Source organism: Parasteatoda tepidariorum, chromosome 2, assembly GCF_043381705.1.
Source record: "Parasteatoda tepidariorum isolate YZ-2023 chromosome 2, CAS_Ptep_4.0, whole genome shotgun sequence".
Taxonomy (NCBI): domain Eukaryota; kingdom Metazoa; phylum Arthropoda; class Arachnida; order Araneae; family Theridiidae; genus Parasteatoda; species Parasteatoda tepidariorum.
The window spans coordinates 16,675,375-16,690,659 of record NC_092205.1 but is presented as its reverse complement, the minus strand read 5'-3'; the positions used below and the strand labels follow the sequence as shown (position 1 = coordinate 16,690,659).

At 29.9% G+C, this 15,285-nt stretch overlaps 1 protein-coding gene across 1 annotated transcript; it reads right to left on the bottom strand.

The window, feature by feature from the left end:
- Window positions 1-1,679: 1,679 nt before the first annotated feature.
- LOC139427098 (sn-1-specific diacylglycerol lipase ABHD11-like) lies at window positions 1,680-15,255 on the bottom strand. Its single transcript, XM_071187763.1, has 6 exons — window positions 15,183-15,255; window positions 14,433-14,629; window positions 12,402-12,575; window positions 10,919-11,101; window positions 7,015-7,214; window positions 1,680-2,391 (listed from the first exon to the last, which is right to left on the bottom strand). Exons 1-6 carry the CDS (start codon window positions 15,253-15,255, stop codon window positions 2,262-2,264), a joined length of 957 nt encoding a protein of 318 aa, XP_071043864.1. The 3' UTR covers window positions 1,680-2,261.
- Between the last annotated feature and the right edge of the window lie 30 nt (window positions 15,256-15,285).

The following is a 15,285-nucleotide window of genomic DNA, read 5'->3' as shown; positions in this document are numbered from 1 at the left end:
AATGTGCTTGTTTTTTAGCGCAAAAGCAAGCAAAAACTGTGACCACACTTACGTTAAGAAATTTTAGTGTACAACACATCTAAAAGTCGCGGCAAACTCTGCAGCAAAATTGTTTTACAGTGCAGTAGATTTTTTATCATGAACAGTAAAGGATAATTACCAGAAAAAAATTCCTGATTGTGGAAATTTTCTATATAAAAAATTACTTTTAGAAAAATTTAATTATGTTCACTGCTCGTAAAATGATTTGAATTTTTTTTCTAATGACTTAAAATGAGATTCATGATCAATTCCAGTTATTCCAGCACTATCCATAAAAATTTCACCTACTTAAATACCTTAAAATAACTATTCTACTTAACGTTGCTAAAAAGCGGGAGCTGCATTTAAATCCAGGATATGTCCTTTACAGACTTACAAGTCTTTGTGGGTATTTATTGATGACACATTGTATGCCTCGCTAATTTTACATGGCTTGCCCGTCTACCAAAATGATTTTCGCAATATGTATTGCATTAATTTCTTCAAACCATTTTAGTAGCGATAATAATATTTAAAAAAATTAAAGGTATTAAAAATTTATTCGAATTATGTGTTTCTAATAATCTTGGCTTCGCCGGTCACCGATGGCCCCTCAGCTCTAAGAACAAACTCAGTGCTGGTCACCTATGACCCCCGGGGCATTCAATGTGTTAACAATTTTTGGATGTCTGTACATTGTTTGATGAACTTTCATTTGAAGGCATGCAAGACTGATATTTGTTTACCTCCATTTTAGCGTGAAAATATTTCCTTAAGTTTCAGCAATGGATATTGTATTAAAAATTATTTGCATTAAGTCTTACTGAATTTGCACTTAATCTAAGAGATTCATTGATTTTCATTACAGGTGCAGCAGGTGTGTTTAACTCCGTAACTGGTGCGCTCGAGTTAATTCGAGCGCGCTAAACAGACTAAGCTGCGCACACTCGAGATAATTCGAGCGGCGTTGTATCTTATGCTGCTATAATTTTTCCACTCGACTATAATCGAAAATTTAAAATAACAATGCGAAAGCTAAGGAAAAAAAATTTAAGAAAATATGTTCATCCAGCTATTTCTTTAAAATTAAATTACTCGAAACTTTAATCATTTTGATAGAATACCAATCAAGATAAATTTCATGAGCTAAATCTTACTTACGAACGATATCTAAATCTAAATTGTGTAGAAAGTCTAGTTTCGTTTTATTTTTTGATACGCTCCTCAAAATATTATTTTTAGAGTATCAAAACCAGTAAAAAATTCTCGTCAATGTTTTAAAAGTAAAGAAAAAAGTTTTAAAAGTCTTGTATGTCAGTATTTGAGATAAGCGCACAAATGTGAATATTCCAATTTTCAAATCTTTCCCTATGCTAAGAGATTTTTTCTGCCACATAATTTCTTTTTCGATATGCAATATAAACATTTACATGCAACCAATTTAGGTTCAAAATCTTCCCCCTTCATGATACATTAGCTTCTTTCTTTAAAATTAGCATATTATTAGAATATTGATTTATGTTTCGAAGGTCTTGTATAAGATCTTAAATATTTCCCGAAAAATAGAATTTTAGGATTCGTTTTTTTAAAATTCTCCGGAAATATTCGACCAATTTTGCTCAAATTTCGTTTTTTAAAATGTAGAATTATATTACGGCTTAGAATTATATATTCGGCTACCCCGTGCATTTTGGAGGTCAGAAATCCAAATAAGTATGTTTTTGTGTCTGATATCATGACTTAACCTATCATCTGCCCTTATTAATTAGCATTAGATGTCACCCCCTACTACAATAAGAATGAATCGCGGGACATGAAAATCCGATCATTAGATCAAACGTTGTTCAGGATGATCCGTTTATTTATTTATTTATTTTTTTGTCACACTAATCTTTGCAAATCTGAATATTCTAGTTGTAAATCCTTCTCAATTCTAAGAGACTTTTCCTACCACAGATTTTTCCCATTTCTGCATACACTAATCAATTGTAGTTGTTCAATCATGCTGAAAGAAAAATTAATTCATGAAACAGTATTTAAAGCTTGGTTTAAGTACGTATTTGTACAAAGAGCTTGTGATATTAAAACCAACAGAGGAGCCTAAATTTAGATTTTCAGAAGCCCAACCAGTTATAGACTTTGATAGCATATTAAAATCTCATACAACTTAAGACATGAATAATCGTTTATTGTAACAATGAATTTTTAGTTCATATCAAGATCTGACATTCTTATTTTTGCTATAAGTGGTCTAAAATTGTTTTAACAAACTTATCCAGATATTCCAGGTGAAGATTGTGAGAGCCTCCTTCAAATTCAATAAATTCAGCTTTCGGGAAATGATTCTTAATGTGCTCTTCTTCAGATCTCCTAGGTTAAAAGACAATAAATAAATAAATGAATAGTTAGAAATAAAATTTTGAAACAAACTAATGCTACAAAAAATAATTAAGTCATTCAGACCCTGGAATGAAATTTTTTTTAAAAAAATGCATGCGAATTATTATTTTTCAAAATTGAGTACATGACTTTTCATAAATTTATTAAAAGATAACTATTTTAAACGTAACAGATAGTTTTTATTAATTTTATAAGGATCAATAAATATATTGCATTTAAACATATTAAAACTTAGAGATTATGAACTGGGAGACGAAATTAAACTCAATGAACTAAGGACTACAATTACAAAATTTTATGTTATTTAACGTGATCTTAAATTTGAAATTATAATTATTATTTCAATTTAAATTGAAGTGACTGTGTTAAAATAAAATACTTCTAAGAAAAAATTTTATGTTTTCAAAGTAATTTGAAACTTACATATTGCATTAAATTGCTTTCAACGAAAAGGGTTGTGTTCTCTTCATTAATAAAATAAATACAACCAAGACATTGCATACTGCATGGATGTTCAAAAGAATTTTTAAACGAAAGGCAAATAATTATTTTAATTCGTAATATTTGAGATGACTAGTAAAATTTCAGGTTCTTCTAAGACAAATTAGATTACTTATTTTTTTAGTAATTTAAGACAGACATTAGACAAAATTAAGACAAAATTTTCACGTTGCTTAAACTGTAAGAGGGAAGGCTCCTCCGTATATGAAATTTGCATGACCATTAAATTGTATACTAGGACTAATGAGTGTTGTACTATTAATTATATTTTTATAATATTATCTAAACTATTCCATGCTTTCAAATTACTAGCTTTGGTATTACAGTACTAACAAAAAATAATAAATAATAAATAAACAGACCATCCTGAAAAACTTTGGATCTAATGTGATAAGATCTTCATGATCTAGGACTCAATCTTAATATTTCTAAGGATGATCTTAAAAAACCCACGTACCTTTCCTTAACTCTATCGAAATAAATAAATCAGCATTGAAATATCTAAACGAAAGACTCTTTAGAGAAACTCACCTACAGTTTTTTGCATAAACTCATGAAATAAATAAAACAGCATTGAAATAACTTAATTAAAGGCTCTTTAGAAAAAACCACATCCGTGTCTTTTCTTAAACTGTACTGAAATAAGTAAAATTTAATTGAAATATCTTAAACACTCAAAAACCGACAGGAAAATGCAGCTCTTTTCCTTTACTCCTATTTAAAAAAATAAAAAGGAGAACTATGTAAAATTCTGATTCACCTTTCTCACAAATTTGCCAACGTGCTCAAAATCATGAGAAAACAATATCTATACTTTAGGACAATAATTTTTTTTTGAATGCCTAAATAAAATTTAAAGTGAGACAGCAATGTAAATAGGATTTCATTGGCTCTTATACAAATCTAATTGTTCAAAACATAAATTCAAATCACTTTTACAGCAAAAAAAAGTAACCGGGATTAGAAATTTGATCTTTATTATATTTATCAAAATTTCAGATTGAAATATATATGCTTTATGTACGAATACAAGCTTTAGATGCCTGGTTCGGAAATTACCACAAATCAAAAAATCTTAATTATATATTCATAACGTTTAATGAGTAAGAGTATTGCTTGTCATTTTTAACTTTTTAAAATGAGAACTATCACCTCACTTCAAGAGGGATAACTGATAACTTTCAATAAATCGGCATTTATAACAAGCTATTTTTCTATGACCAAACTTGTTCTGTGTTCATATATTCCTTATTTTGCATCTTTAATACAAATTCGCAAAGTTTTACCATTAAAATAATTCTTATAATATACAAATTCTCCAAAAAAAAAAACGAATTTTAAGTAAATTATTTAGAAAATAAAAAGAAGTAGAACTGGATATGAGAAATTTAAGATTTTTAGATTAGATGATACAATATTTTCTTACCGCTCAATACATACTCATTTTTTTAAGAAAGAGTTTTCTTTTCTTATTATTTTTCATTATACAAACATATTTTTTAAAAGCAAACCTAAATATTGAAGACTTACTTTCCCTTTATTATTTTTTAAAAGAAATTCTACAGCCCCTGCAAGAGCATCGCTTTCGTTTAAATCTTTTTGTATGAAATACTTAAAATAAACATAAAATACAACATAAAATAGATACATAAAATTCATGACATAAATAAAATAATAATCACACAGACAAAAACATACATAGTAATACAGTAGAGTTAATATCTATGCACAAATAATAGTCATTAAAGTAATACAGATAAAATATACAAAAATTAGCAAAAAAGAAAATATAACCAATATACATACATGAATATAGTAAAAAAAGTAAAATAAATTATAGTTACAAGAAATATTAAGGACATATTGTCTGGTTATTACTCTGCCTGAAACATTCAACACTAATCTTCCTATGCTGACCTTGATTTCTTGGAGTCATTCCATATTTTAAAAATTCTAATAATTTAGTTAATGATTTTTTTAGTATCTCATCCTCTGCCAATGTATGAAAATCTATTTGAACTTAATGCTACATCTTGCCCCTCAGAGAAACACCTTCACACCACTTGTTTTTTTTATGTCCCCTCTTCTACTATCTTGTTTCTCTCTCATTCTCTACTTGCAGAACCACTATGAACGTCTTGTCTTGCTTTTGTCTTGTTACTTTTTCATTGTTATTTGGTGTTCTGGGGGTGGTTCATGCTATAGAACCAAAATGATAGCATGTCCTCTATCTGTCTGGTACCTCTATCTGTCCTTTATTCACGTTGTTTTTGCCTTGTATTCACTTTATCACGGTTCAGTTGTTTTCATGTGATTTTGATTCCTAGAACTATTCCGGCAAGTGCTTGACTGATGTCAGCGTTAGCCAACCACGATAAGTCAGAGGCAAGACATCAGACAAAAGAGCAGCACTCTGGTCCTCCAAGTTGGGGCCCTGGCTAACAGCCACAAACTGAAAGCATTCTTGTTCCAAAACATTTAAAAGAAATTGACCGGAGTGATCTTTGAAAACGACCTTAGAATGTTAGTAGAATGAAGCATGACTCTTGGATTGCAAGTAAGAATGTGTTGAGTTTAAATCAGGCAGGAGTGCTAAAAGTGCAAAATATTAAAATACTGTAGGATTGGATAACGGCAAGTTAAGAATCGGAATTGTAGAGGAATGATGGAGAAAATTGCAAAAATGAATTGGAAATGTAGAAAAGAAATCCTTGGAATAAAAACAATAATATAAAAAATAATAATAAAGCCAAAATGAAAAATGTTATTAAGGACCGAATTATTTCTTCAGAGGAAAACTGAACCTAATGTATATGCAACAGAAAAAGAAACGAAATGAAACTAAAAAGCTCTTTCGGCAGGAGAAAAAATAGAATGGGAAGGAAATAGATTGAACGTTTTAAAAGAAAAACAGAAATTGCAAGTCATCAGAGAGTTTATCAAATTAACCAAAGAAATAAAATCATGGTTCCAGCGCGAAACAAGCCTTTCTCGAGTAGTAAAGGAAAAACGGAAGTCAAAACAAATGGAGCGAATGATATAATAGGTTGCCATAGTACTTATAACTGAAATTCCAGATGCACTTAATTAAGTATACCAGACATCAATAATAGTTTTGCGATTTTTTTTCAGGTCTTCTAAATAGGTACCGACATTAGCTCGTTCGCCAAAAATGAATATTAAAATATCAGTGACGCTATTACTAATTATTTTCGAGAGCTGCAATTAACTAATTTTTGCAATAAGTACATTTAATAAAAAGCATTGACATGTTAAATTAAAGGTGAAAAAAAAACTAGCTCGTGTATATAAACTGTAAAAAATTGCCATATTGTTATTAATGTCAAAGACGTAATTTTTGGCTATCGGGAGTTGACCTCAAGCAACAGCGTTATGAAAAATGATGCGGAATATTATTATTTTTTATTAATTACAGAATATGTTATTCTTTATTACAGAATACTTTATTCCTCATTACAGAATATCTGATTCTTTATTATTGTTTGAAGGGATAAACTTCTAAAAACATGATTTGCTTTTTGATTACATTAATCTACCGGAATTTAGTAAAGCATTAGAATTTAGTAAAGCATCTGAGAAAATTATTAAAAATGGTAACTTTTGACAATAATTAGTTGACCTTAAGCAACAGCGTAATTCAAAATGATACAGAATATAATTATTTTTGATTAATTACATAATAAACTATTCTTTATTACAGAATATATTATTCTTTATAACAGAATACTTTATTCTTTATTACAGAATATATTATTCTTTAATATTGTTTGAAGTAATGAACTTCAAAAAGCAAGATTTTTTTACTGATGACATAAAGACACCAGGAAACGCAGCAAATAATAATAATTAAAAATCGGACCTGTTTCAGCTTAATTAAGTATATCTGTACATGTCTTTCAATTTCATGCATGATTACGTAGTGTTGATTAATCACGATTTATTGGTTAATAACATTTCTCTTACACCGTACAAAAACGGATATTCAGCTAGTTATAAATATTTCTCAGAAAATAAAATTTGGAAACAATTATGAAATTTAAAACAGACATATAAAAAAGTCATATTGCTTACACACGAAGGGGCGAGTCTCTCCCATATATGAAATAAACATGGCCATTAAATTGACCACTAGGACTGGTCATTAATGTTTCTGGATCTTCAAATGCTCTAATTATTGGATCTTTATTGAAAGCTACGTCATATCCTCCATCTGATCTTCTCTTCACGACATAATTCGATCCCCTTAAAGATTCTTCTGAGCTATATACCCCCTGAAAATAATTTATTTCTTACAGTAAGAAATAACATGAAAAATTAATAACTCTTATTCAGTTTAAACGTTTCTGAATGAAGCGTTAAGTGAAAAGTTACTGTTGAAAAAATTTGTTTAAAAATAAATTTTTATAATTTTACTTGTAGAAAATTTACGCTCTTAAACTCTACCGAAATTCACTGAAATTGCATCTCAATATATTGAAAATATTAATTAATAAAATATGATCATTTAATCAACAAATAAAATCTGTAACATTTGATACAAGGTAAATTTTTTTGACACTGGCTTTTTCTGTTTCGTATCGAGAAAGTTTCATACCAAAACAACAAATAGTGCATTCTGTTGTTGTCATCTCCTGCCAAAACTCCTGTCCCAAGCCCTCATAATAAAAACTGTTAGCAGATGTTCTTCCAAAATAACCCCCCCCCCTCTAAAAGAACCCCCCATCAAGTTAGTTGGAAGTTGGATATGGTTGGTGGTATAAAATAATTAGAGGTAAGTCGAAAAATAATCTACTTACGGTTAATAGTTTTGTTACGGTAAATAACAATCTTGTCCTGCATTCGAGCTCTTTAGAAATACCTAATAAAGGTGTAACTTTCTTCTGCCTTTATATAAAAAAAAGAAGAAAAAAGAATGAAAATAGTAGTTTTGTTTCTTTAAAATACCTACTTTCAGTGTATTTTTAACTGTTATTTGGAGCAAGTGAAAATAGCAAAATATGGTAAAATTGAGCTCCATTTTAAGTTGCCGGCAAATGAATATCAATTTTTGGTGTTACATGGCTCGAAAGTTTTAGCAGTGTAAAGGGTCGAAACAAATTTAACCTTGATTTTACCACTCGGCCTCTATTTTTTTCTTGATCTGTTTTTCAATTTTTTTCTCTTTCGGCAACTGTGCTTTTTTTCTTAAATTTTGTTATTCATCTTTATTTTTTCTTTTTACGTTAAAAACTTTAGGTTTTATATTTCAACTCACTTTGGCCTCTTCTCATGTATGTCTGGCAAGTCTTGAAAATAGTGGCCTATTTTTGAGCGCTTAAAACGCATCGATATTTCTTTTCAATCAGTATTTTTCTAAAGCGAATGAAGTTTTTAATCAAATAATATTTTACCACTTTAGTTGCTTGAGAATTTATTATTGGAGATATATTATTGGATATATTATTGGATTTGAGAATTTATTATTGGAGATATTATTGGAGATATTAGATCAGTGATTATCAAACTTATTTCTTTCACTGCCCCCTTTGAAAATCAATTATTTTTCAACGCCCCCCATTTTTTATGCACCCCTAAAACTTAAAAACCCCAATTTCATAACTTTAATTAATTTAGTTTATTAGTCGCCTCTGATGTTTAAACTTACATTCTAAACTAGAAATTTTTACCAGTGAGAGCAAATAAAACCCAATTTTATAATATTAATAATATATTTTAATTGAAATAAAAGAAACAATACAAATATGTAATCAGTTTTTGTTTTTATACTAATCTAATGAGATGGATGAATTTGATGATATTTAATAAGTTTGTTGATATCAGGTTCGATTTTACTCAAAAACAGTCGTAAGTCGCGTTTGGTAACTTGCAAATTATTTCTTTTTTGAGTAAGCAGCGTTGTCACAGCCCTAAATCCACGTTCAATACGATGGGAATGCTATCAAAAATCGTTCAACGATAGACCACAATCCAGGGTACAACTGCGGAATTGACTTTTGTAGCAAAATTGTTGGTAGCCATTTTTGTATTTGATTTTTATTTCCTCGTTCGTTGTCAGTTCTATAAGTTCTTCTTCCAACTGGGGTGATATTGCTATGTTGACATTTGAAAAAGGATCTAACATCCAGTCTGGTATTTCCAATTTCAAAATTTCCTGGAATCTTTCAATGAAATCACTGTGAAGATTTTCCAAATGTTGGCAGTAGACGAGCAAGTCGCCGTTGTTGCAGGATACTGATAAATTGGGAAAATTATGGAACTTACGTCTGCCGATATTCTTTTTGTGTAAGAGCAGCTTGGCTACGAAAGCAGCGACGACATTTTTTGTTTTTATAAAGTTCAATTCATCGCCTTGAAGTTGGAGATTCATATCATTAAGCAATGTATAAAGGTCTGTTAGGTATGCGATATCATTCTTTGATGTGATGAGGTTTTCGCGCAATTCTGTGTCTTCGTTTTCCAAGAACTCTTTGACAGAGTCACACAGATTGTAAAAACGAGTCAGACAATTTCCTTTTGATAACCAACTCACTTCTGTGTGAAAGATCAATCTGTTGAAATCTTCATCATTATCAACACAAAGCTGATTAAATTATTTGTCATTTAAGGAGTTGTTTCGGATTTTATTGACTGTTCTGATGACATGTTGCAATGATTGAAATAGTAGTTCACTTAAATTTCTAGCAACTAAATGCTGTCGATGTATAACGCAATGTACAGTAAGTACATCAGGAATTTTTTTTAAGTACGATATGAAGCCTTTTTGACAACCCGTCATAGCTGGAGCACCATCTGTAGCAGCTGATATAATATTCTTCAACGGAATTCCTTTTTCACCGCAAAACTTTTTCAGTGTTTTAAATACGGTTTCTCTTTTCGTGTCTGTCTCTAAATTTCTAGCAAATAAAATTTCTTGACATATTTTTTCATCTTTAATAAATCTCACGTAAGACAACAACATTGCTTCATTAGTTGGTAAAGTGGACTCATCCAACTGAATTGAAAATTTACTAGTCTTCAGATGATTGCACAATGACTTTTCAATGTTTTCAGCCATTTCATCAATTCGTCTTTGGACAGAACTATTGCTCAAAGGAATTTTTCGAATTATATCTGCCGCCGGCTTATGGAGCACAGTAGATATAACTTCTTTTATCGCCGGCAAAATTAACGTTTCTCCGATGGTGTGTGGTTTAACTGTTTGAGCAATTAACAGAGAGATATTGTATGAAGCTCGAATTCCGTCATCGTCTTGCTTAGCAGCCATCGAAAAAAGTTTTGATACACTTGGCTGAGCATTATGCTTCTTTTCCAGATCTTGAAGATAGGCTACATTTTTGTCCTTCTTATCCGGATGCATTTTATTCAAATGATCTTGAAGTCTTGAAGGCTTCATCGCTTCGTTCTGGTGCAATGTAATTAAGGTAAAATTGCTCTAATTTTTTAACTATCATCGATCATGTTCCTTTATCTATCCGCAGAAACTCGTTACAACTTGATTGCGTACGGTGTGCGGGCTATCCTATGAAATCTATGTTAAGTATTTTAAGTTTTTATAACATCATATAGGGTAGAAATATATACTAATTATTCGTTATTGTGTAGTAGGTGGGTTTCAATTTTAGTGAAATTTGAAATACTATATAAAGTAAATGAAATTACAAATTATACATCGCCCCCTAACCCACATCAACGCCCCCCATTTTTTCTGGGCCCCTTAACGCCCCCTCTAGGTTTCAAGAGCCTCCAAGGGGGCGTTATCGCCCACTTTGAGAAAGACTGACTTAGATATATATACTTAGATATACTATACTTAATATTGTATAAGATATTTATTTAGTACGATAAGCTATTAAAGAGTTAGTATCTTTCGGTTACTACATAATACATTACATAATATATTCCATTTTAATCACAGCAACAGCAATGTTTAGGGTTTTAACATGAATTTAAAAGAAAAAAATATAAAAAGACTTACTTTATTATTCTTGCAAAAAGTTTTCACAGCTTTTATAAGAGCTTCATTTTCACTTAAATCTTTTGGAACACTTTTTACAGCATCATAAAAATCAGATGCGTAGCGTATAACAGAATCTGTTATTTCTTTTGGAAGTTTCTTTACGTACATGTCCTCCGAAAATATCATTTCTACTCTTTCAGGCTAAAAAAAAATATTTTGTATTATGATTCAAAAATGTTTTTCACAAGTTGAAAACAGTCTTTCAATATCAATGCCCCCATTACATACCATTAAATAAATGGCTGTAAAAATAAACGTAGTAGCCGATGGATAACCGATACATAGCGTAAAACTCTATCTACTACTTCTTCAGAAATTTTCTTTACGTATATGTCCTAATATATAGTTTCTATTCTTTCGGGCTGTAAATAAATATTTTGTGTTGCTATTCGAAAATATTTTTCATAATTTATAAAAAGTTTTTTAATATCTACTACTTCTTTAGAAGGTTTCATTGAGTATATGACTTCCAAAATTATCATTGCTAATTTTTCGGGCTATAAGTAAATATTTCGTATTATTACTCAAAAATGTTTGTCACTAGTGGCAAAAAGTCCTACCATTCCCCCTTTACATACCATTTAAAAAATGGTTGTAAAAATTAATGTAGTAGCCTATACATAAACTTTATGTAGCGTACAACACTATCTACTACTTCTTTATAAAGTTTCTTGGCGTATATTTCCTAAAATATAATTTCTAATCTTACTGGTTATAAATAACTATTTCGTATAGTTATTAAAAAATGTTTTTCACAGCTTGTTAAAGGTCTTACAATGTCAATTCCCCCATTTCGTACCATTTACAAATTGGTTGCAAAAATAAATGTAGTAGGCGATACATAACCTATATGTAGTGTAAAACAATGCTTTGGCTTTTGAGTTTAAAAGAAAGTTATTAAAAGGATTTGCACTTTCTTTCTGTTAAAAGTTTTCTCAGCTTTAGTAAGAGCCCCGCTTTCACTTAAATCTTTTAAAACACTTTTTACAGAATCAAATAAATCCTATGTACAGCGTAAAATAATAGCTGCTAGTTCTTAAGGAAGTTTCTTTACGTTATTACGATTAGAAAATCATTACTACTCTTTCAGGGAGTGCATATTTATGGAGTGCATATTTATGGAGTGCTTGAAACATACCGACTGTTTTTTTCCGATTCATAAGTATATTTTTGAAGCGAATGAAGTGTTCAATCAGGTTATCAAATTAATTATTAAATTGAAATAATTATTAAATAAATTAAATTAAAATCGAAATCAAGTTACGATACAATTTAAGAACATATATTGACAATGGTTTATTGAGTTAGATGAAAATAACTATACTTTCAGTTTTTATGATGTGACGTTAATGGGGAATAACATCTTCAAATTTTAAAATTGCACAACTTTTTTTTCAATTTATTAGTACTTTCTTTATTATAAATAAACCTACACACAAACCTTTCTAAGCGCAGCTTTTGTGGAGGTGAAACTTCCCATACTGTGACCAACTAAAACGGCTCTTTCAATGTTCAAGTCATTCATAAATTGAAATAGATCATCAACGTTTACATCTAAATTGAAATGTTCAGAATATTCACTTTCTCCATGGTTTCTTGCATCACAGGCGTAAGTCTGAAATAGTAACATAAAAAGAATCGAATTTCAACTATTCGAGTGATATATAACAAATACTAAACAAAAAATATAAAAGCTTCCTTTTAAAAATTAATAAGTATATTTAAATTTTTGTGAAAGTTACACACAAATCAGATCAAAAAAGCTCACATGCTGTAAGCCTTTTCGCGTACAGTGTCTGAAATGCGCTTTCTAGAAATTTGAATTCTCAGGAACTATTCGATCGATTTTGCTCAAATTTTGTATACCCAATTTAAAATTTTTCAAATGTCATTCAATAAAATTATAAAAAATATTAAATATTTACTGAAAATTAAAATTTTGCTTGGAATTTTCTTCAGATAAACGAAATTTATAATTGAGTGCAAAATATTTTTCAATTCTCTGAAAAAGTTTTCAAGATCTGGTGAAATACGCAAAAAGTAAAATTAACATTAAGGGTTACAAATTTTGGACCACTTTCCTGACCATACTAGCGGAGCCATATTTCCCAGATTGCGGTTTCCTCACATATTTTGGGGGTCAAAAATCTGGATCCATCCAAAGAAGTTATGTTAATTCAGAGAAAGTGCGTTTTTCGTTTCCTAATTTAAAATATCGTCTGCACTTATTAATTGACATATTTGAGGTAACTCTCTAATGCCATTAAGGTTGAGTTCTAGAATGTCATTTGAAAGTTGGAGAAAAAAATTTCCCCAGATTTTCAAAAATAACTCCAAATACATTTTAAATATATCATTGACATTCAAATCTCTCCAATTAAGCATGTCACTAGCCAAAAAATTTAAATATAAATGTGAAAACAATAAGAAATGCAAATAAAAATGAATAAAAAAATATGATAAGAATAAGTAACAAAATCTTCATATAGAAATAATAAATATTAAAATGTAAAAGGTATTAAAATATATAATCATAAAACTGCATGCTTGATAATTAAATCATAATATAGCATCTTTGGGGGCACTGAATTCGAGATTGATCAGGTCAATTGGATCTCTGGTTCAAGTCAAAATTACGATCCAATGATGAATGATTCGATAAATAAATGGGTCCCCCTTATAAACAGTTTGTAACGCGAGTGTTGCTAAAGTCGTATACTTGGCTATAGATGGCGCCACTGAAAAACAAGAAATGCACCCTCTACTTTAAATATGGTTGGTTTGACTAAGCAGGGTTGCTGGACTAGCAAGTTCCATTAGAAACAACAACAGCAACTTAATAGAACATGAGAAGGAATTTGTTAAAAATTATTCCTCCATGTTTAAACCCCGTTTTTTTTTGTTAATCTGAATAAAATAAAAAAGAAAAGAATTTAACGAAACGGAGAAAAATTCGAGAAAAAAGATTACTGCAAAACAAAACACGTTGACAAAATGCTGTTAAACAGAATTTCTGGTATTCAAAATAATGATTGTTGATTTCTTTTCATGTTGAAATTCTGCTTTTATTTTGTAACTAGCGTTGAACAGACAGCTCATTTGTGAGTTGAATGTTCAATTTTAATATTCAGCTCCGATAACTCTACATGTTCAACTCCGTAGTCTTATAATTTTAACAAGACCAGGAGACAAGAGAACTCTTAAATCAAGCGTTGAGACAAACTGAAAATTTTTTGAAGAAACTAACAGGTGATTAGACGGAGGGGAAAACCACGAAATCCCCATAGTTAACCCGATTACAAAGGGATTGTAATCCATGATCAGTCGACATTAAGATTGGTTCCAATCGGAAGCAAGATTCAAATCGAACCGTTATCGTATTGAACCTAAGTAATCTCAATGGGAGGCAAGAGCTGTGTCCCTTGAGACGCCATGGTTTCCCTTCCAGAAATTGTGATTGCATAAAACCTACTTTCCTTTTAGTTTTGTCAGCTATGATCTGTGGTATAACGTTCCACGATTCTTTTGAAGAAGTGACGCCATGCAAAAAAATTACTGGTGCTAACTTGTCATTACTTCCTCCTGAAGGCTCAAACTCCTTGTAAGCAATTTTTACTGGTGTGTAACTAAGGAAAAATAAATATATTATGCCGAATATATAGTTAATAGCTGTTATTTGATTTAAAAAATTATTCCTATACATATGAAAATGACAAACAAAATGAAATAATTTAGATATCATGCTGAAGCTTGAAATTTTTTTCATCATTTGTTAATAAATTTTCGTATTATCTCTTACAAAAAAAATTTTTTGATTAGCTACTAAAGTTAATTGAATTAGCTACACAAATAGCCAAAGCGTAAGTAACGTAACGCAGGGAAACATTTTGGTAAAGTTACCATCCTGTACGATAATGACATTTGTGGTAAGAAAAACCATAAATCTGGTATTTAAAACCAGAGTATACGGTATTTAAACCACTCATTTGGTAATTTTTAGGTTGATAATGTAATTGCTTACTGAAAGTTCTGGTTTTTAAAATTAAATATCAAATCACGTATTTCGTGAAAAATAAAAAACTGTAAAATCAATTCAATCGAATAAATGGTTCTTATGTCATGGCCATGGGTATGATAAAATTATCAAATTTTACGGCATGTACCAAATATTATCACACATTATAAAACCATAATTTATTGTTCATTTTATCAAAATCATTACCAAAGCGTTTCTTTAAGAATTTCCGAGCTCTTTGGCGTTCCCATAGAGCCAGAATAACGGTAAGTTTTACCATATTCTCATAGTATTAAACTTTTAACTCATG